The 22,683-nt window shown below is 45.1% G+C and overlaps 1 protein-coding gene across 1 annotated transcript in view; it reads right to left on the reverse strand.

Annotated features, from left to right (window-relative positions):
• Positions 1–356: 356 nt before the first annotated feature.
• LOC120928077 overlaps positions 357–22,683 on the reverse strand; it is a 30,711-nt gene continuing 8,384 nt past the window's right edge. Inside the window, exons 3-5 of the mRNA XM_040339166.1 lie at positions 19,463–19,681; positions 13,621–13,742; positions 357–1,438 (exon numbers count right to left, since the gene is read on the reverse strand). Coding sequence (XP_040195100.1) covers positions 1,034–1,438; positions 13,621–13,742; positions 19,463–19,681 — 746 coding nt within the window. The 3' untranslated portion in view covers positions 357–1,033. The remainder of the gene's footprint in view (positions 1,439–13,620; positions 13,743–19,462; positions 19,682–22,683) is intronic.

The following is a 22,683-nucleotide window of genomic DNA, read 5'->3' on the forward strand; positions in this document are numbered from 1 at the left end:
GTGTCCATCACAAAAATAATAAAAAATCGCCCAGCTCCAAAACAAACCATATCTGAAAAAAAAGGGACAAACAGTAAAATAACAAAAATTACAACAGTAGTCACATATGGAAAAAATATTTCCACAAAGGAAAAAAAATTGATAATGCTATAAGTGAGTAATGCATTTTGACAAAAAGCGATCAGTACCACGGCAGCAGACAAGTCGCTGTCAATAATAAATTAGGGGGAAATGGGAAAGCTAGGGGGGAGGAGAACGGGTCAAAACTGCAATGCTGATATTCAATGGATGAGGGAAAAAAAGGTCGGTAAAAAAAAAAAAAAAAAAAGAAAATAAAAAAAAAGAAAAGAAAAAATGAAAAGAAAAAAAAATTATTAAAAAAATAAAAAAAGGAAAGTCAGTTTCCAGAACCCGTTATAAAAACAAAAAGTCTTGTACTTCACAGAACACACACATTCCAGTGGACCCGTCTTAAGAGCATCGCCCCCGTCTATTCTGGGCAAAAAGCACCGGGTCTTCCAATGAGTTTACGTCTTCCACCTTATGGAGCCACAATTAGATAGAAAGGGGGGTGTGGGCCTTTCCATCTCAATGAAATGCAGAATGTCTTGGCATGGGAGGAGGAGGGGACGGTTATTGCATCCACCGACACCAATGCTGGGAGCCATTGCATTCACTGACTGAGGTCATTATTGCACACACTGACACCAATGCCGGAGTATTGTACTCCCAACTTCATCAGTGTAAATTGCGATACATTGCAAAAAAATAAATAAAAAAATGCAGCAGAACCAAACGTTTTTGGGGCACGGAGGTGGGTTCTAGCTGCCAATTTGATGTAATGCACCTCAATGCATGAAAATGTGCTGCTACGGTGCAGCCCTCTGGAAGTGTTAGGAACACAGATGAGTTTTTTAGTTCAAGTTGACAACCATTAGTATAAAGCTTCACATTGTACACAGTGCAAGATATCGATCTCCCGATCCTTCCAGTGACTGAATCGCATGATCTGTTGGCTACAGGGCAGTCTGCCTCATGCATAGATTTGTGACCGACAGCAACTCCAGTCTGAATAATGTTTTTTTAGATCCATTTTGGGTGCGACAGTGGGTACCGACCCGTTAGCCTGGGCAACAGCAGGCGCTGACCCGTTAGCCTGGGCAACAGCAGGCGCTGACCCGTTACCCAGGGCAACAGCAGGCGCTGACCCATTACCCAGGGCAACAGCAGGCGCTGACCCGTTACCCAGGGCAACAGCAGGCGCTGACCCATTACCCAGGGCAACAGCAGGCGCTGACCCGTTGGGTACTATAGCGACAAATTCATTATTCTCTGCGACAGTGGGCACGGATCCATCCTGGGGTGGTACGGTGGGCAAAGATCTATACAGCACATCATCTTGAGTTGCAGTTTCTGGGATCCGATTTCTTGAACGTTTCTGAGCATATAAAGAAAAGAAGACATGTCAGATGATGGATAGGATACCCCTCATAAAATAACGCTTACTGTAGCCAATATAAAAGCCGATTGTCCAGTGGAAGGCTTACTTCCACGCACCAATTCCCCCCCCATGTTTCCTGGGCTCCACTATGCCCCCCTGTGAACCTGGAACTGGGTAGAGGGAGGGAGGCCGGCCAGTGAATGTCCTTTGTGTCATCTTTCCTACCTAGTAAGCAACATGCATTAGGCTCCATCCAGAATTGTCAGGCAACTTTGGACATCAAAGTTGCACGACAAGCGTTTCCCATGTTTTCCAATAATAACCATTCATTTATGTGTGACTTAAAGGGGTTGTAAAGGTACAATTTTTCCTAAATAGCTTCCTTTCCCTTAGTGCAGTCCTCCTTCACTTACCTCATCCTTCCATTTTGCTTTTAAATGTCCTTATTTCTTCTGAGAAATCCTCACCTCCTGTTCTGTCTGTAACTCCACACAGTAATGCGAGGCTTTCTCCCTGGTGTGGAGTGTCACAGCTCCTTTATCTGCAATGTAGAGAGCGTCCTGACTCTCCTGTAGTCCAAGGGAGGGGGCGAGCACAACACTCCACACCAGGGAGAAAGCCTCACATTACTGTGTTTAGTTACAGACAGAACAGGAAGTGAGGATTTCTCAGAAGAAATAAGGACATTTAAAAGCAAAATGGAAGGATGAGGTAAGTGAAGGAGGACTGCACTAAGGTAAAGGAAGCTATTTAGGGAAAAATAATAATAATAAAAATAATAATAATAATAATAATAATAATAATAATAATACCTTTACAACCCCTTTAAAAGTGTTAGAAACTTCAGAGTAGTTCATGCACTACTTCGGTCGGACTTTCATGCAACTTGAGGGCCATAGATTTCAATGTTAAACCTCAGAAGTTGCATGAAAGTCGTACCTGAAGGTTATACAATGCAACTTGTGTGCAACAGTTATTCATTATCACTCAAGTCATATCCAAGTTGCATCCAAAGTTTTTTGTCAAAGTTGCTCTCCAAAGTCGGTGTCACTTTGGAGTCGTACAAGTCTGAATGGAGCCCAACATCACTTTTGGGTTCAGCCGTCCCTTTCTCTGGATGCTGGGGCTGGGTGAAAGCCAATGGTGCACAATTTGACCTCCATTAGCTTCAATTGAGGGCAGGTGAGACATAAAATTTCAGTAAAGAGAACCTGTCACAACAAAACTGCATCACATAGGGAACCTTGGCCCCCAATGTGATCTAATAATAAAAAAAAAAAAAAAAAAAAAAAAAAAAAAAAAGTCCTTTCTCCCCCCACTAAAATACACACACAACCCCCCCCCCCCCCAAAAAAAACAACAACACCCCTTTGATTCCCTGCCGCACATGGATGTAAAAACCACACAAGTTTGGGGTACCCCATGTATGGAAATGTAGATTGCGCAATGTTATATCAGAGTGAGATCAATAATTGTAGGGCCAATATTGACTGTTAAAAAGCCCCTACAGGTTATCAGTTTAGAGATAAATCATCACCTATGGAAGAATGGAGGCTACAGAAGTTTGTTGCCATTTCTTAGGCACAAGCAATTTCAAGGCTTCATATTTGGAATCTATAAACACAACACAACCTCTTATATTATCTTTGTGTTTCCCAAAATAAACTAAACTATAGTGCATTTCTACTGAAATAAAAAAAAAAAAAACTGTTGATAGAATAACAAAAAGAAATTGCATCCCATCACCATTTTAATTCTGGAGGATTTCTACTTTCTGAAAATATAATCACTGGCAGCTGCAAATACTGTGGCGATGCTTAACCACTTGACAACCGAAGGCCGTTAACGTCCTCAGCTTTGTGCGGCGATATCTGATTGATGGGGCAGCTACAGGCATCAGTCAGAAATCGCCGTCTTCAGCCGCCGATTCTCTGCACGATAAGAATGATCAAAGCGGCAGTTCCGCCCCTTGATTGTTTTTATAGGCTGCGGGAGAGGATATCCTCCCCTCCCGCCACCATCCGGTGCTTCCCCGGGCTCTCCCATGCCATCGGGGGCCCGGAGAACAAATCTGCCGGCGCTGGCTGGGAGGCATAGAGATGACTATGACCGTCGGAGGCCGAGCGCGACATTATGACGTCACGCCCGGTAGCCAGAAGTAAACAAAGCCGCAATTGCGGCTGTCGGCATGTGATCGAGAATTTTTTTTCACTGATTTCATGCTTGTAAGCCTGGAGGAGAGATGTGGGGTCTTATTGACCCCATATCTCTCCATAAAAAGAGGACCTGTCACACTGATTCCTATTACAAGGGATGTTTACATTCCTTGGAATAGGAAAAAATAGGATTTTTATAACAGCTTACCTGTAAAATCCTTTTCTTTTGAAGTACATCACGGGACACAGAGAAGCATAGTAATTACTATGTGGGTTATAGTGAGTACCTTCAGGTGTGGACACTGACACGCCCTTAAGGCAAGAAGTTCCCTCCCCTATATAACCCCTCCCATACCGGGAGTGCCTCAGTTTTGTAGCAAGCAATAAGTGTCCCAAATACCCCAAAAAGAGGGGCGGGTGCTCTGTGTCCCGTGATGTACTTCAAAAGAAAAGGATTTTACAGGTAAGCTGTTATAAAAATCCTATTTTCTTTATCGTACATCACGGGACACAGAGAAGCATAGTAATTACTATGTGGGACGTCCTAAAGCAATGCTATGAGGGGAGGGAGACCCCAAGAAATAAGCCGGTCGCCATCAGACATGAGGAATCAAACTGCAGCCTGCAGCACACTGCGCCCAAAGGCGCTCTCCTCATTCTTTCTTATGTCCAATTGATAAAACTTAGTGAAAGTATGGACAGACGACCATGTCGCGGCCTTGCAGACTTGAGCCATGGAGGCTTGATGATGTACTGCCCAGGAAGTACCCACTGCTCTAGTGGAATGTGCTTTAACCTTAAACAGGGGAACCTTTCCCCTCAAGCCATAGGCTTGAGTAATGACCTGCCGAATCCATTTGGAGATAGTGGACTTCGACGCTGCCTGCCCACATCTGGGACCTTCTGGCAGGATAAACAATGTATCAGTTTTCCGGACCTGAGCAGTAGCCTTAAGATAGATCTTAACTGCTCTTAATACGTCTAGCGTATGTAAAGACTTCTCCCTTGCAGAACTAGGTTCTGAGAAAAAAGACGGGAGGACAAGATCCTGATTCAAATGAAATTTTGAAACAACTTTAGGTAGGAAAGCCGGGTGGGGCCGTAGGACCACTCTATCCTTATGGAATATAAGGTACGGTTCCTTACAAGACAAGGCCGCCAACTCCGAAACCCTCCTAGCGGAGGTTATGGCTACCAAAAATATCACCTTCCTGGTCAGAAGGACCAAAGGAATATGAGCCAAGGGCTCAAATGGTTGTTTCTGTAAGACAGAAAGGACCAGATTCAGATCCCATGGACACAAGGGAATCTTGACTGGTGGACTAAGCCGGATCATACCTTGCAAAAAAGGTTTTGATCAGGGAATGTGTAGCTAGTGGCCTTTGGAAAAAAATCGATAAGGCCGAGATCTGGCCCTTAATGGTGCTTAGGGCCAACTTCATGTCTGCCCCTAACTGCAGAAACTCCAGAATTCTGCCAACGAGATACCTCCGGGGATGCCAACCCCTGGTCTCGCACCAGGCCACATAAGATTTCCAGACTCGGTAATAGATAAGTCTGGATGCCGGTTTTCTGGCATTAATCAAAGTAGATGCCACCGCATTAGAGAGACCCCTTTTCTTTAAGATATGGGACTCAATAGCCAGACCGTCAAATTGAGAGACGGTAAGGAAGGATGGAATATTGGCCCCTGGGACAATAGGTCCGGCCGAAGCGGAAGGGACCACGGTTGCCCCACGGACATCCTTACAATGTCCGCGAACCAGGCCCTTCTGGGCCACGCTGGAGCCACCAGAATCACTGGTCTTCCTTCCGACTTTACCCTGCGAAGAAGACGGGGTAATAATTGCAGCGGAGGAAACGCATACATTAGGGAGAACTGGTCCCATGGGAATACCAGTGCATCCGTGCCGTAAGCAAGTGGATCCCTTGTCCGGGACAGAAAGTTGCCCACACTTGCATTGAACCTCGATGCAAAGAGATCGACATCTGGTGTTCCCCACCTCTGACAAATGTTCTGGAAGATGTCGGGGTGAAGAGTCCATTCCCCCGGAAGCACCTGTTGGCGGCTTAGGTAGTCTGCTCGCCAATTGTCTATTCCCGGAATGAACACTGCAGATATGCATGGGACATATTTCTCTGCCCAGGTCAGGATTCGATTCACCTCTCTTTGGGCTGCACGACTTCTTGTGCCCCCCTGGTGATTTATGTATGCCACGGCAGTGACATTGTCTGATTGAACCCTGACCGGAAGACCCTTCAACCTGTCTGACCAAGCAGACAGGGCTAGATAGACTGCTCGAATTTCCAGCAGATTTATGGGTAGAGACCTCTCGGAGGCTGACCATATCCCCTGGAGAGACAAACCTCCCAGGACTGCACCCCAGCCTAGCAGACTGGCGTCCGTGGTCACAACCTGCCATGTCACGGGAACAAAGGACTTCCCCTTTAGCAGGTTCCGGGGAACCAGCCACCAACAAAGGCTCTGCCGGACTGACCGGGAGAGAGACATAGGGAGATCCAAGGCTTGAACCTTTCTGTTCCAAGCGGACAGAATGGCATGTTGAAGCTCCCTTGAGTGGAACTGCGCAAATGGGACGGCCTCGAACGAGGCTACCATCTTTCCCAGTAACCTCATACAGAGGCGAATGGGAGGCTGACGCTTTGCTTTGACTAGTTGAACTAGTTCTCTTAAAGCCTCGAACTTCCTTTGGGGCAGGAAGACCCTTTTTAGCTTTGTGTCTATGAGTAGACCCAAATATTCGAGCCTTTGCACAGGCATTAAGGCTGACTTGTCCAGGTTGAGAACCCAACCCATGGATTCCAGAAATTTCACGGTTCTGTATACCGCTGAGTTTAGATCGGCCACTGACCGGTCTACTACCAATAGGTCGTCTAGATAGGCTACTATGGATATGCCTTGAGACCTTAGATAGGCTAACAGTGGAGCCAATACTTTCGTGAAAACACGAGGAGCGGTGGCCAGACCAAAAGGTAAGGCCACGAACTGGAAGTGGCGCTGATTTACCGCGAAGCGAAGCAGCTTCTGATGGTCGAGAAAGATAGGAACGTGCAAGTATGCGTCCTTTATATCGATGGACGCTAGAAGTTCCCCTCCTTGCAGGGAGGCCACCACTGACCTGATCGATTCCATCCGGAATGATTGGACCCTTAGGAACTTGTTTAAGGCCTTGAGGTCCAGGATGGGTCTTACATCCCCGTTTGGTTTGGGGACGGTGAAGAGATTGGAATAAAACCCCAAACCTTGTTCTTCCACTGGCAGCTCTCTGATTACCCCTTGGGATAACAGATGATCTAAGGCCAATGCTAAGGACCTTCTTTTGCCGAGGTCCTTTGGGACGTTCGAGGTTAAGAAGCGCGGCGGAGGAAATTCGCTCAACTCCAGCTTGTAGCCCCCGGAGACCGTAGAGAGGACCCACCTGTCTTGGATCCTGTCTAGCCAAGCCTCCGCAAACAGCTGAAGTCTTCCCCCCACCCGGCTGAGTGGGGGAGAACCTTCATAATGCTGACTTAGTTGCTGGCTTGGCCTGTGGCTTACGGTTCCAAGGCTTTTTGGGGGCCTGAGGCTGGCCCTGTGGCTTCCCACCTGCATTGAATCGTCCAGGAGGCCGTCTGAACTGCCTGGTACCGGAAGTACTAGGGATAGGAGAGGAGGATCGCTTAAAGGAGGGGGGGACCCCTAAACCCTTTCTTTACTGGCAACAGTGTACTTTTGCCACTGGAAATTTTCTGAATGTAAGCATCCAGATCTTCCCCAAACAAACGCTCTCCATGAAAGGGAAACCCCGCCAGTAATTTCTTACACGGGGCTTCAGCAGACCAGTTCTTCAGCCAGAGTAACCTGCGCATATGAACTAGCGAGAGAGTGAGACGTGAGGACTGCTGAATGGAGTCCTTAATAGCATCTATGGCAAAACATAATGCTCTGGGAAACTCAGCCAAATTCTGGGCCTGTTGTGCCGGCAATTCCTTTAAGACCCCTTTAAACTGGTCCTTCAAGGCCTGGCAAATCCCAATAGCCGCAATTGCAGGCTGGGTTATTCCTCTCGCCGAAACAAAAGAGGTTTTTAATAAAGTCTCTAATCTCTTGTCTGTCGGATCTTTGAATACCAGAACATTGTCTACTGGACAGGTCAAAGATTTGTTTACGCAGGACACAGCTGCGTCAACCTTGGGGATGCCCCATTTTTTTAGTGAATTGTTCCTCCATGGGGTATAAAACCGAAAACTTTTTAGGAGGAAGAAAATATCTATCTGGATGTTCCCAATCCTTATAGATAAGCCCTTCCAGCAGGGGGTGAAGCGGGAAGGAATAATTAGCTTGAGGAGCTTTTAAGGAGCCTAAAGATAAGACTGTACTTGAAGCTGGCTCTGAAAGTGGCAACTTGAAAGCCGAACGGACCATCTCAGTGAGGGACTGGACCAACAATCTTTCGGATTGCGACGCCGAAAAGGGTTCTCCCAAAGTGGAATCCTCAGATTCCACTACTTCCAGCTGACCTTCTGCCAGATCTCCAGAGGGTAAATCAACCTCTTCTGAGGATGCATGCCCCAAATCGAGGGACTCCTCAGAGGGAGAGGGGGACCTTGTGCGTTTTTCCCTTGAGAGAGAGGATGTAATCAAGGTCGTTAATCTCTGCTCCAGACCCCCCATAGCTGAGGCCATAGCCTCCTGTGTCACAAAAACTGGAGCAAGTGGGACAAGGGCAGAACAGACATCTGACAGCCCTGATGGTTCACCTTGGGCCTCCTTGAATTTTTCAGGAGAGGAAGCCGCCGCAGGAGCATGCCCGAGATCCTCTGAGCCAGATGGCGATCCCTTTGCTCTTTTGCTTCTAGTCCCTGAGCCCTTAGCCATGATAAAGCTGTGGTGCTCACAATAGTTGCAACTACTTGCGAACCTATAGACCAGCACTGACGCTGCTATTTGATGGTTGGCAAGGTGCAGAGCCCAATATGCGCCTTAAGCAAATGTCACTGTCTACCCCCAGTACTAAATACTGAAGTATGTGCACAAGATCTCTGTGTCCACCGTCAGCCAGAACCAGTTAGGTGGACTGGAGCATATAAGGACTAGGTGTATCACCTGACCTGCTCTGTCCTGTAATCTCAAGTCTCATAGAGAACAGCTGAGATAGACCCCCTGCGCGCACCGCTGTTAGGCGTGCACCACGAGGCTACGCGCGCACACGTAGCCGCACGCGCGCACATGTCGTCACACGCATCTCACGGAGCACGCCGCGCACATTCGTGCGCCTCGGAGCAGCGTACAAAAAATTCATTTGTGCGCGTGCGCCTAAGACACATCAATGTCGCGCGCGCATGACGCGTGCCATGCATGAGGATGGAACCACAGCTCCATGTGAGAACCAGGTAAGCCAAGTGAAGCCAAACCTTTTGGACAACTTTTTTCTGCTTTTAACCTGCACAAGAGGGGCTAACTACCTGACTAGAGATACCCCTCCTCCCCACAACACACAGGACCATATAGGAGAAGCACAGACAGTTAGCTTTAGGCAAACATAATGGCTCAAATAAAGGAAGGTTACTCCTAGGACCAAGTCCTGAAGCACCTTCACTTACCTGATCCAACGCTGCAGGACTCTGCATAACAGACAGTCCAATCTTCACTCATCACGGAGAGCAGCGTCTATAGACCTTCAGGGACCGGGGTCCATGGACAGGAACACCACACACCTGGACCCATATCGCACCCTGTCAGTAAACTTTTGGTATTAGGAAATTGACCAAAGTACTGAATAACCAGGATCCAGCTCTCAAAGAGAAGCATTACAGGCCAAACCCCGTTCTTCTTAACCGGGGCCCGGGTACCGTCCACTTTGGCTCAGAAGCACTTTGGACGGATCCGGATTTCATGGAGGCTTTTTACATCCAATATGGATCCCTCCAGTAGAGCTCCTTGGAGCACATGTTCACTCGTGACCAACACCTAGACACTGACAAAAAACTGAGGCACTCCCGGTATGGGAGGGGTTATATAGGGGAGGGAACTTCTTGCCTTAAGGGCGTGTCAGTGTCCACACCTGAAGGTACTCACTATAACCCACATAGTAATTACTATGCTTCTCTGTGTCCCGTGATGTACGATAAAGAAAAAGTGATTTAAAAAAAAAAAAAAAACGCTGTTCAAACCCCACATATGAGGCATCGTCGCGTGCGTTAAAGTGTGTGCAACAATTCTAGCACTAGACCTCCTCTAACTCGAAAATAGTAACCTGTAAAAAAAAAATGGAGATTTTTAAGTACCGAAGTTTGGCGCCATTCCATGAGTGTGTGCAATTTTAAAGCGTGACAAGTTAGGTATCTATTTACTCGGTGTAACATCATCTTTCACATTCTAAAAATAAAAAAATAAAAATAATTGGGCTAACTTTACCGTTTTGTCATTTAATTCATGAAACCGTTTTTTTCCCCAAAAAAAAAAAGGCATTTGAAAAATTATTGTGCAAATACCGTGCAAGAAAAAAAAAGTTACAATGACCGCCATTTTATTCCCTAGGGTGTCTGCTAAAAAATATATAATGTTTGGGGGGTTCTAATTAATTTTCTAGCAAAAAAAAAAAAAATTTGATTTTTACATGAAGGACAGAAATGCCAAAATAGGCCCAGTTATCAAGTGGTTAAATCCAGGGGAAAAAAAAAAAAAAAAACTAGGGATGCACAGATACTGGTGCCGATATAAAGCATTACAGAGTACTGGTAAAAAAAAAAAAAATACTCCCGATAACGAAACGGATACTTTGCAGTGCGATTGTGTGCACGTGTAGGGAAGGGAATAGCACCATCTAGTGGGCATTTTATTACAAATAAATAAACCTTGCATATCTGGTCAAATGCAAAATCTGCATAGGTGTCTCAGTCTCAGGAGGGCGCGGCTCGTAGAGCTTACATTATAAAAAGGAGGGGTGGGGGTACAAATGGTAATAGCTGCAAAGAATGATTTGATGGGGGTGGCTCGGGACAGTTAGGTGGGGTGGGCTTCCCTGAATAAATTAGTTTTCAGGGATCTTCTAAAGGTGGCGAGGTTAGGGGCTGATCGGACATACTGGGGCAGGGAGCTCTAAAATGGGAGAGGCTCTGGAGAAGTCCTGAAGGCGAGCATGGGAGGAGACAACAAGGGAGCTAGAGAGCAGGAGGTCCTGGGAGGAGCGGAGGGGAAGATTTGGGTGAGATCTACAGAGGTTGGTGATGTAGAGGGGGGGGCGATGTTGTGAATGTCATTCTATGTTATGGTTAGCATTTTGAATTTTATACAATGGGGTAGGGGAAGTCAGTGAAGGGATTGGCAGAGAGGAGCAGCAGTCACGGATCAATTAGTGAGGTGTACAAATCTAGAAGCAGAATTCATAATTGAATTAAATGGCGGGGGGGGGGGGGGGACCTGCGCATGGGTAGGCCATTAAAAGGGAGAGAGTTGCAGTAGTCAAGGGGGGAAATAATCAAGGAGTGAAGAAGTTGCTTTGTGGTGTCAGTTAGGAAGGGCTGAACTCTGGAGATGTTGGAGGTTAAGGTGGAAAGATTTAGCCAGCGATTGGATGTGGGGGCTGAAGGAGAGGTCCGAGTCAGGGATTATACCCAGGACCCAGGACCTTGGCAATGGCTGTGCTGTCGATCTTAAAGCGGTTGTATACCCGCTGTCTTTTTTTTTTTAAACCTGAAAAGCAAAGCAAAAGCCATAATCAGCTAGTATGCACCGCATACTAGCGGATTATGAAATACTTAAAGCGGGAGTTCACCCAAAAATCAACTTTCTGCAGTTAGATCCAGCATACTGCTGACATCTGCAGTATACTGATCTTTTTTTTATTTTTTTGGTACTTATCGGTTTAGCAGTATTTCCTCTATGGCTCCGAGCGGGGAATCCTTCGGGGAATGGGCGTTCCCGAAGGCAAGCAAGTTGATTGACGGCCTTCGATAGCGCGTCACGGCTTCCGAAAATAGCCGAGGTGACACTTGGCTGTTTACGGCGCCTGCCGTGTAGAGCTGACTGCGCAGGCGCCGTAAATTGCCGAGTGTCACTCGTGTGTATTTTCGGAAGCCGTGACGCGCTATCGAAGGCTGTCAATCAACTTGCTCGTCTTCGGGAACTCCTATACCAGGAAGTAATCCCCGCTCGGAGCCATAGAAGAAATACTGCTAAAATGATAAGTACCAAAAAAAATAAATAAAAGAAGACCAGTATATTGCAGATGTCAGCAGTATGCTGGATCTAACTGCAGAAAGTTGATTTTTGGGTGAACTCCCGCTTTAACTTGGAACGAGGTGAGAGGAACTTACCTGGTCCACGCTGAGGGAGATGTCATCTTTCCTCGGCGTGTCATCTTTCCTCTGCGTGTCTTCCGGGTATCGCCGCTCCAGCGCTGTGATTGGCTGGAGCGGCGATGTAGTCACTCCCGCGCATGCACGCGGAAGACTTCCCTCCGGCAAGGTCCAGCGGCCCTTTAGCCGAGGATCCCGACTGCGCCGCTGCAGTCAGCGGCGCATTGTGGGGGGGGGGGGAGAATATCTCCTAAACCTTACAGGTTTAGGAGATATTCCTTAACCTACAGGTAAGCCTTATAGGCTTACCTGTAGGTTAAAGCCGAAGTACAGAGTTTACTACCAGTTGGTAAAGTCATTTGGGGGGGGACCAGGAAAAGGGAAATCCAACAAGCTCAGCTTTAGAAAGATTGAGTTTGAGGAAGTGGTGTGACATCCATTCCAATAAGTCATTCAGCAAGTCTGATATGTGAGGAGATCGAGGGGGCGAGTTGAGGAGTGGAGACAGATCTGGGTGTCATTGGCATAGAGGTGGTATTGGACACCAAGGGGAGGATATCAGTTGGCCCAGGGAAGAGCGACAATAGGTGGGCCCAAGGGCAGAGCCTTGGGGTACCCCAACAGGAAGAGGAGATGGAGTTGTAAGTGCACTGCGATAGGTAGGAGAAGCAGGATAAAAGCAGAATCACGGAGGCCAAGGGAGTGGGTGGTCAACTGTGTTGAAGGCAGAGAGGTCCAAGAGTAGGGCAGTTTGTTCCATGAATGAGTCATGGAAATGCCGGATTAAGATCGTGAGGGGTTGAATCGGGAGTGTATACACACACACACACACACACACACCTTGATCTCCTGTCCCAGGAGAATGCTTGTAATCCAAAGCACTTGCATATGAAAGCAAGTTTCCCCATATAAGTCAATGGAAACAGATAATTTGTTCAGCATTGACTTTTATTGTATGCAATACTGCATGTGGCCAGGGGTGGGGGGGGCCTCGGCGACAGCTCTGCTGTACTCGGAAACACTCTGGGCCCCGCACCTCTGGCCATATGCGGTACTGCAGAGGCTTGAATCCTGTTCCTTTTGCGAGACACTAGCAAACCAAGTATATATATATATATATATATATATATATATATATATATATATATATATATATATATATATATATATATATGTATGTATGTATGTATGTATGTATGTATGTATGTATGTATGTATGTATGTATGTATGTATGTATGTATGTATGTATGTATGTATGTATGTATGTATATATATATATATATATATATATATATATATACATACATATACATACATACATATATACACACACACACACACATACTATAAACTAAATTAGAGATGTAGATGGAGGAGATCACTGTGCTATAGGCATCACACACACACACACACACACACACTGTATATGTATACATATGCATTGCCATAACCCCTTATGTAGGTGGCAATGAGAGTTAATCAAGAAAATTACCAAACTGAAGGCCTCATATAATGGTGTCAACATTTTTAAATGCAAAGTAGTTATTTTACAGAGTAAGCCAAGGCTTCATAATGTGGTCTATCAGAAGGATTTGCTTACCAATGATGCGCACCTGCTGGCTGTGATCTGATAATGTATTAAATGCTTCTGTACCCCCCCCCCCCCCCAGCTGACTGCACATCATTGCAAAAAGCATAAAGAGAGATAGGTCATCACTTACCCGACGTTTCATGCAGATAATCCCCACTATCACCATCACTACTAGGGCGACGACAGCAAAAATACCGACAACGATGCCGACAATGATGCCGACAATGATGCCGACAGAGGTGCCTTCATTTTCTGTGATATAATAAATGTGATTTAGAAAAAGATTTACATGTAACATGTTTCTATCTGCTGTTATTGTTGTACTACTGTGGCCACTGTGGGCCTGACTCCTGTTATAAACAATTAAAAAAAGAAAAAAAAAAAAAGAAAAAGAAAAAGATTTACAAGACTTGGATAAATACAAAATCACGGAATTTTGACTTGTCTGTGAATGCTGTAACTTGGAATACAGTGCAGAACACAGGCCTACTACTCATAGGCTGGGTTACAGGATGGAGCCTTTGTATGTTTGGACACTGGCAAAGCTTTTTGAGGACTCGCCCCTTGGGAGCCTTTCCTATAGGTCGACCCCATTCCAAATTATTCGTTTTTTAACCACCAGACCATTTTGTAACTAAAAAAGGACCTTGCCCCCTTTGCGATTCTGCACGGCGTCACTTTAACTGACAATTGCGTGGTCGTGCGACGTGGCTCCCAAACAAAATTGGCGTCCTTTTTTTCCCCCACAAATAGAGCTTTCTTTCGGTGGTATTTGATCACCTCTGCGGTTTTTATTTTTTGCGCTATAAACAAAAATAAAGAGTGACAATTATATAAAAAAAATGTTTTTTTATAATATATATATTTTCCTCAGTTAAATATCGCAATAAGCCATTGATTGGTTTGCGCAAAAAAGTTACAAAAATAGGGGATAGTTTTATGGCATTTATATTTATTTTTTTGCTAGTTATGACGGCGATTTTTATCGTGACTGCGACATTATGGCGGACACTTGACACCATTTATTGGCACCATTTTGGTGCGATTGTCATTTTTTACAGTGAAAAGTGCTATAAAAATGCACCGATTACTGTGAAAATAGCACTGGCAGTAAAGGGGTTAACCTGTAGGGGGCGCTGAAGGGGTTAATAGTTTCCTAGGGTGTGATTCTTACTGTGTGGGGGCGTGGCTTGTGACGTCACTGATCGTCTGTTCCCTGTCATAGGGAACGACCATCAGTGACACTCACACTAGGAAGAATGGGGAAAGGTTTGTTTACACTCACCTCTCACCGTTCTTCAGCTCTGTGACCCAGTCGCTGCAGCCGGCCGGTGATCAGCGAGTATGAGACTTTTTTTTTTTTTTTTTTAACACACCGATCATCAGTCTAGTGTCCCCACAATGTAAAAAACACCGAAAGTAAACACACGTCCCCAAAACGCATTAAAAAAAAAAACACCTGTCCCCCCACATAAGTCCCAGTAAAATATGTCCCAATGATCATACAAACCAGTTCAAAAAGGTAAGGGGAGGGGGAAACATAAAGGCACTCACTTTATTATCATATTCTCGCCGAAAGATAATATTGCTTGTGAATGTATATCCTGTACTTTTTCACTGTATTTTATTGAAGTTATTGTATGTAAATTTTTTGTAATTAAATTTATATTTTTCTAAATCCCTATGTCCCTGTGATTGCCTGAAAAAGTCCGCCCTGTCACTACCTTGTGTAGTACGTTTTTCTTGATCATACAAACCAATTATACACTTAACGGGATTTTTTACCAAAAACATGTAGCAGAATACATTTTGGCGTAAATTTATGACAAAAATAGGATTGTTGGATTATTATTTTTTTTTAAATAGAAAGAAAAAATATTGCTCTTTTTCGCTTTTATCAAAAAAACTGAGTCGTGAATTACCACCAAAAGAAAGCTCTATTTGTGTAGTGAAGTTACTACCAGAGTGGGTGAAATGGAGTAGAGTGCATTCACATTGTAACGCCGCGTATGCGGCGTATTTTGCCGCGATTTGTTTAACTTTTTTTTTTTTCACAAATTATTTCCATTGCCGTCTATGGCCGAACGCCAATACCGCCTGAAAAAAAAGGGTCCGGGACTTGTTTTCAGGCGGCAGGCGTACGGCGTTCGATGTGAACCATCTCATAGACAGCAATGGAAATTCGCCCCTCCAGCGTCGCGCTTCAGGCGTTTTGTCGCCTAGGTGTGAATGCAGCCTTAGTGTGTCTAAACTTGATGGGTGTCTACCACTAACAAAATCCTCATGCCAAAAGGCTTAAGGCTGGGTTCACACTACTACACTACTTTCATCCTACTTTGCTCTGTGTTCAATGTTTCCCTATGAGAGCGTCTTGTAGCGTCCTACACAAGTCGGTCCGACTTTGAAAATGCTCCCTGTACTACTTTTGGTCCTACATTGATCCTACTTCAGGCCCATTGAATATCATTGAAGTCGGACCAAAGTAGTATCCCGTTCATGAAAGTAGGATGGATGTAGGACCAATGTAGGATAAATGTAGGACCAATGTAGCAGAGCAAAGTAGGATGAAAGTAGTGTAGTAGTGTGAACCCAGCCTAAACCAGTGGTCATCAACTCCTGTCCTCAAGGCCCACTAACAGGCCAGGTTTGCAAGATAACTGAAATACATCACAGGTGATATCATTTGCTGCTCAGTGATTTCAGTATTCTAGTCTGCATCTCCCCATGGTAATACATAAAACCTGGCCTGTTGGTGGGTCATGAGGACAGGGTTGACGACTACTGGCTTAAACTACTCACTGAAGACTAAGCTCTGCATGATGAAATTTTAGCATCAAGTTTGAAAAAGTTTAACACTGTATAAAAAGGGAATACGTTTCAAAACACATTCCCAGTTTCCTGATATTTTAAATGTACGAAAAAAATATTCAGGGTACACCAAGTGTAAAGCAAATGGCAAGTATGAGACATTAATTGGGCTACAGTTATGGCTCATATATAAAAAAGATTTACCATGCCTTACATACCACTAATCCCTATATAGGGTCCAGTTATCCCCCCATCATAGTGGGCATACCCATGAAGGGGGGGTCTTTAGGGTCTTGATGCTGTGTAGAGCAGTGGTCATCAACCCTGCCCTACAGGGCCCACTAACAGGCCAGGTTTTATGTATTACCTTGGGGGAGATGCAGTCTAGAATACTGCAATCACTGAGGAGCAAATGATATCACCTGTGATGTATTTCAGTTATCTTGCAAACCTGGCCTGTTAGTGGGCCCTGTAGGACAGGGTTGATGACCACTGCTGTAGAGAACCCTGAGGCCAACCACATTCGTTGCACCAAGTGTAGCATCCAGTGCCTGAAGCATCATTATAGGCTGTCCCCATGGAGTGGGGTCCAGGTACATCTTTCAAGGTGTTACAAGGTTCCACCAAGCAAAATGCACTACTTCTATTTTACGAGACAGTGAAGAGTTGATTGAAGAAGTCAAAAGTAAAATAAAAAAATAGTTCAGGAAATGTTTTTTTGATCGTGGACACACCAACTTTATTTTAGCACCACATCCCTGGATGTAATCGATGAACGGGGAAGATATTTGGGGATTTTTTGTTTTAGGTGCAGAAATAATATCAAATATAATTATTTAAAGGGGTTGTAAAGGTTCATTATTTATTTTCTAAATGGGTTCCTTTAAGCTCGTTCATTGTTGGTTCCCTTACCTCAGGCCGCGACAAAATCCAGGCGCCAGGTCGCAATGGTGTCAAGAAATTGTGACCTGGCGCCCGCCAGCAATTGAGGCCGCGGCTTTGAAGGCCGCGGCCTCAATTACCGGCCGTCACGGTGGTGCAGGATCCTGCGTCTCCGTGCGCCCCCCCCCACCTCTGCGCGGCGGCCGGTAATTGAGGCCGCGGCTTTGCAGCCTTGCGAAGGCCCAAGCCGCCTTCTGTGACCTGGCGCCATCTGGTGGTGGCCGTTGGCATTACAAGTAAAACAGCAGTTCTAATGTGTGTGTTTTTACTGTTTTCACTGCCATCTCCTTCCCTCCAATTAGAATCCCCAAACATTATATACATTTTTTTATTCTAACACCCTAGAGAATAAAATGGCGATCGTTGCTATACTTTGTCACACCGTATTTGCGCAGCGGTCTTACAAGCGCACTTTTTTTGGGAAAAAAATGTCCTATTTTTTTAATTAAAAAAATAGGACAACAGTAAAGTTATCCCAATTTTTTTTTACATTGTGAAAGATAATGTTACGCCGAGTGAATTGATACCAAACATGTCACGCTTCAAAATTGCGTCCGCGCGTGGAATGCTGACAAACGTTTACCCTTTAAAATCTCCATAGGCGACGTTTAAAAAAGTTCTACAAGTTGCATGTTTTGAGTTACAGAGGAGGTCTAGGGCTAGAATTATTGCTCTCGCTCCAACGATCGCGGCGATACCTCACATGTGTGGTTTGAATACAGTTTACATATGCGGGCGCTACTCACGTATGTTCGTTTCTGCGCGCGAGCTTGGCGGGACGGGCGCGTTTTCTGGCTCCTAACTTTCTTAGCCGACTCCTAGATTCCAAGCAAATTTGTCAAACCCTGCCTTACCTTTTCCTCCGATTTCCCTTCTAAATGTTTTTTTTCCCCCCTTTGTCTGAATTTCTCACTTCCTGTTCCTCCTCAGCAAGCTTTCCACCATCATCTGAGCGGTGGAAAGTCAGTCAGAACAGCTTACTGAACACCTTACTGAGGAGGAACAGAAAGTGAGAAATTCAAAAAGTGTGGCGACATTTGGATCTACTTTAGGAGATACAGAAGGCTTGTACTTCAAAACTGGACAGCCTCCCCTGAAGCCCAACATGGGCGAAACATGTTGGGAAATGCACCTTACAGTGCTGTCCTGCCAATACTGTACTTGCCAACTGTTTTAATAATTTTATTTCTCCAAATATTTTTTTATTTTTTATAATATTTGATATTACCGTGTTTCCCCGAAAATAAGCCCGGGTCTTATATTAATTTTGGCAACAAAAGACACAGTAGGGCTTATTTTCAGGGTAGGTCTTGCCATGTAATGTGCTGTTTTCACTCCCCCTCTCCCTCCCTGCCTGTCAGGAATCCCCAGTGTGAACTGAGTTAAAATGCTTGTAAAATCTTATAATCCACTCTATTACAGTATTATATAATGTACAATGTGTGTTTCTGTAATATAATTGTGCCAAATACCTTCTTTATAGTGCCACTCTACACTTCTGTGACCCGGCTGAGCTCTCGTCCCCGCATATATTATATTACAGAAACACTCACATTGTACATTAATTAATACTGTAATGGAGTGTATTATAGGATTTTAAAAGCATTTTAAACTAGGTCTTATTTTCGGGGTAGGGCTTATATTGCAACCCTTCTGAAAATAACGCCAGGTCTTTTTTTCGGGGTAGGTCTTATTTTCAGGGAAACAGGGTATTTCAGCATCTAAAAAAATGCCAATATATCTTCCCCATTCATCTAGTGAAGTTCAGGGTGATCTCTGGAAAAGGGATGAGGTCTATCACCTGAGAATACTCGCATAAAGCCGAGGACTCTTGAATGGAGGTAGGGTTATGGGTGGGTAGGAAACCCAGGGGGGAGCGTCTTTAAAAGCTTTGCCAGCGTCCAATCACCTGAAAAAGTACCAGCCCACAAACCATGGGTCCATGGATATCAAGTATGTGACCTTTACTGTATAAATTAAGATACATATGAGAGTTCTTCAAAAACATTGCGCACTTTTTCTTGTAAAAAAAAAAAAAGTGGGGAAACTTTTTGAAGACCCCTTGTACACTCTGTATCAGTTTGTATTTCTGGTGGTCACGTGATGTCTAATCTTCCATTAGGAGAGAACATATAACATGACACAATGTTACTATTGCGTGTCACACGCCAATATATCATCTATACAGATCACATTACTACCCCAGTAATTGCCCCTCTCACCTCTATTCTCTTTAGGAATCGGGATCGTGATCTCAACCCCGAATCTTCTCTTGGCGTCATCTCTCAGCGTCCCATTGTCATCCATCGACCGATTTTCTTTGGGGAGAGGCTCCCAGGTCACATTTTTATCTTCCTCAGACAAGAGGACATTCATATCCATGTCCTCGCCCAGCCGGCTGCTGTTACAGGTGATGTTGAAGAGGAGAACCGGATCTGAAACTATCAGGACAGTCACAGGTCACCACCACAGAGCCCAGATACATGAAATAAGAGTGCTAGCTCTTGTACATGCTCCGATTAGTCACACGATCAGCAGCCCCCCCACATACAGTACCCAGTGTTCAGTTTCCCTCAGTACAATGAGTAAGAAGTATCTAATAGTAGTTTCTCAATTCAACTAGGCTTGTTCTGTAATGTTAACCACTTAAGCCCCGGACCAATATGCTGCTAAATGCCCAAAGGCGTTTTTACAATTCGGCACTGCGTCGCTTTAACAGACAATTGCGCGCTCGTGCAACGTGGCTCCCAATCAAATTTGGCGTCCTTTTTTCCCCACAAATAGAGCTTTCTTTTGGTGGTATTTGATCACCTCTGCGTTTTTTATTTTTTGCGCTATAAACAAAAATAGAGCGACAATTTTGAAAAAAAAAAGCAATATTTTTTATTTTGTATTCTACATATTTTTGGTAAAACAAAAAAAAAAAAAAAAACGCAATAAGCGTTTATCGATTGGTTTGCGATTTTTTTTGTGACTGCGACATTATGGCGGACACTTCGGACAATTTTGACACATTTTTGGGACCGTTGTCATTTTCACAGCAAAAAATGCATTTAAATTGCATTCTTTATTGTGAAAATGACAGTTGCAGTTTGGGAGTTAACCACAGGGGGCGCTGAACGTGTTAGGCTTAACCTAGTGTGGGTTTACAACAGTAGGGGGGTGTGGCTGTAGGACTGACGTCATCGATTGTGTCTCCCTATAAAGGGGATGACACGATCGATCCCCGTGCTTCACTGTGGCGGTGTAAGCTGTGTTTACACACGGCTCTCCCCGTTCTTCAGCTCCGGGGAGCGATCGCAACGGAGTGGCTATAAACGAATAGCCGCGCCGTCGTGTCAGATCGCGCCCCGAGGGAATCCGCCCGCAGAGGGGGGGTCCGGATCGGACCCCCGACCCGCGCAAAGGCAAGGACGTATATATACGTCCTTCTGCCTACCGTGCCATTCTGCGGACGTATATAGTCGTGCGGCGGGCGTTAAAATGTTTTACTCTTATTTAGAGGCACTTGTAGAGCATCAACAATTTATGCAGCGATCTACATATACACTCACCGGCCACTTTAAAGCGGGATTCCACCCGCAAATTTTTTTTTTTTTTAAAGTCAGCAGCTACTAACAGTGTAGCTGCTGACTTTTAATATGGACACTTACCTGTCCTACTTGCCCGCGCTGATGGCCCCCCCGATGCCGATCCCACGATCGATGCAGGTCCCGTGCCGCCATTCACACTAGGGGAAACAGGCAGTAAAGCCTTACGGCTTCACTGCCCATTTCCTACTGCGCATGCGCGAGTCTCACGCCGACTTGTGAATGGGCGGCTGCTCTCTGAGAACACACACACAGTTCCCAGAAAGCAGCGCACCCCATTCACTCGGAGAAGATGAAGAAGACGGACCGCAGCTACGGAAGAGGCAGATTACGAACTTCCGCATAGCAACAGGTATTTCGGGTGAGTATAATTTATTTATTCCACATTTTTTTTCAATTTTTTTAATGATTTTTGGGCAAATGTTTTTCCTGGGTGGAACTCCACTTTAAAGAGGAAGTAAACCCCAATGAGTTTTACTTCCTCTTTGTTACCCTGCAAAGGTAAAGCATAATGGGCTACTATGCATCACATAGTAGCCCATTATGCGTCACTTACCTGAAACCGAAGCCTGCGATGTCCCAGAATTCCTCGCCTCCACGAAGCGTCCATCTTTCACCCTCTTCCTTCTGGGTATCGCGGCTTCGGCGGGAGCAGTCAGTCACGGCACGATCTCCTTTAGAAATGGCACGATCGCCGTTTCTAAAGTGCGCCTGTGCCGTACACATCTGCACCCGTCTTGCAAACCTCTTTAGGAGATATTTCGAGCACCTACAGGCAAGCCTTAAATCTATGCTTACCTGTAGGTAAAAGTGGTTGTAAAGGGTTTACAACCACTTTACTATAGGTACACCTGTTCAATTGCTTCGTATCAGAAATTGCTAATCAGCTAAATCTCATGGCAGCAACTCAAACGCATTTAGGCATCTAGGATGTGGTAAAAAAGGACTGGAAGTACAAACAGAGCATCAGAATGAGGAAGAAAGGGGATTTAAGCTACTTTGAACGTGGAAGAACAGCAAACTGAGGCTACGATTGGCACCAACATTGGACAATAGAAGGTTGGAAAAACGTTGTCAGGTCTGATAAGTCGGACTTAAGCTGCAACAATCAGATGGTGGGGTCAGAATTTGGCATAAGCATGGATCCATCCTGCCTTGCATCAATGGTTCCAGCTGGTAGTGTAATGGTGTGGGGGATTTTTTTTTTTTTGGTACACTTCGGGGCCCCTTAGTACCAATTGATCATCATTTAAACGCCACGGGCCTACATGGTCAGAGTATTGTTTCTGACCATGTCCATCCCTTTATGACTACAGTGTCCCCATCTTCTGATGGCTCCTTTCAGCAGAATAATGTCACCATGTCACACAGGTACAAAGATATACACTCAGGGGACAACCCCCCCTTATTTGCAAAATGACCAGGGCGGGGTAAACTTTACCTCCTCCAGTAACATGACAGGTGTATTCAACTTTCCAGCAGTAGACGTCTTTATGGAGGGGCTTCTGGAGAAATTCCCCACTCCCCCCCCTAGAATCGAACCCACATAATACTTTGCTCCCAAGGCAGACAGAAATAGAACAATGGGATACATGCACTTAACACATTGCAACCCCCACCCCAAACTATCTAGCAATGGTCCGAGACGAAAGGCGCAATTTATCTTTATATTTCTTCAGGGGTACCGTTCATAAATATAAATTAAAGAGCCCCTTCATTCCTTCAGCACAAACCACACATCTAGAACCCAGGATAACAGGGGTAAAAGGGAAATGCTGAGTCCAGTGTGGTTGTATGGAGCGTTGGATTAGTGCAGACCCGACTGGGGTTCTCAGTCACCTTGTGCCCCTAAT

The sequence above is a fragment of the Rana temporaria genome, chromosome 2 (genome assembly GCF_905171775.1).
Source record: "Rana temporaria chromosome 2, aRanTem1.1, whole genome shotgun sequence".
NCBI classification, from domain to species: Eukaryota; Metazoa; Chordata; class Amphibia; order Anura; family Ranidae; genus Rana; species Rana temporaria.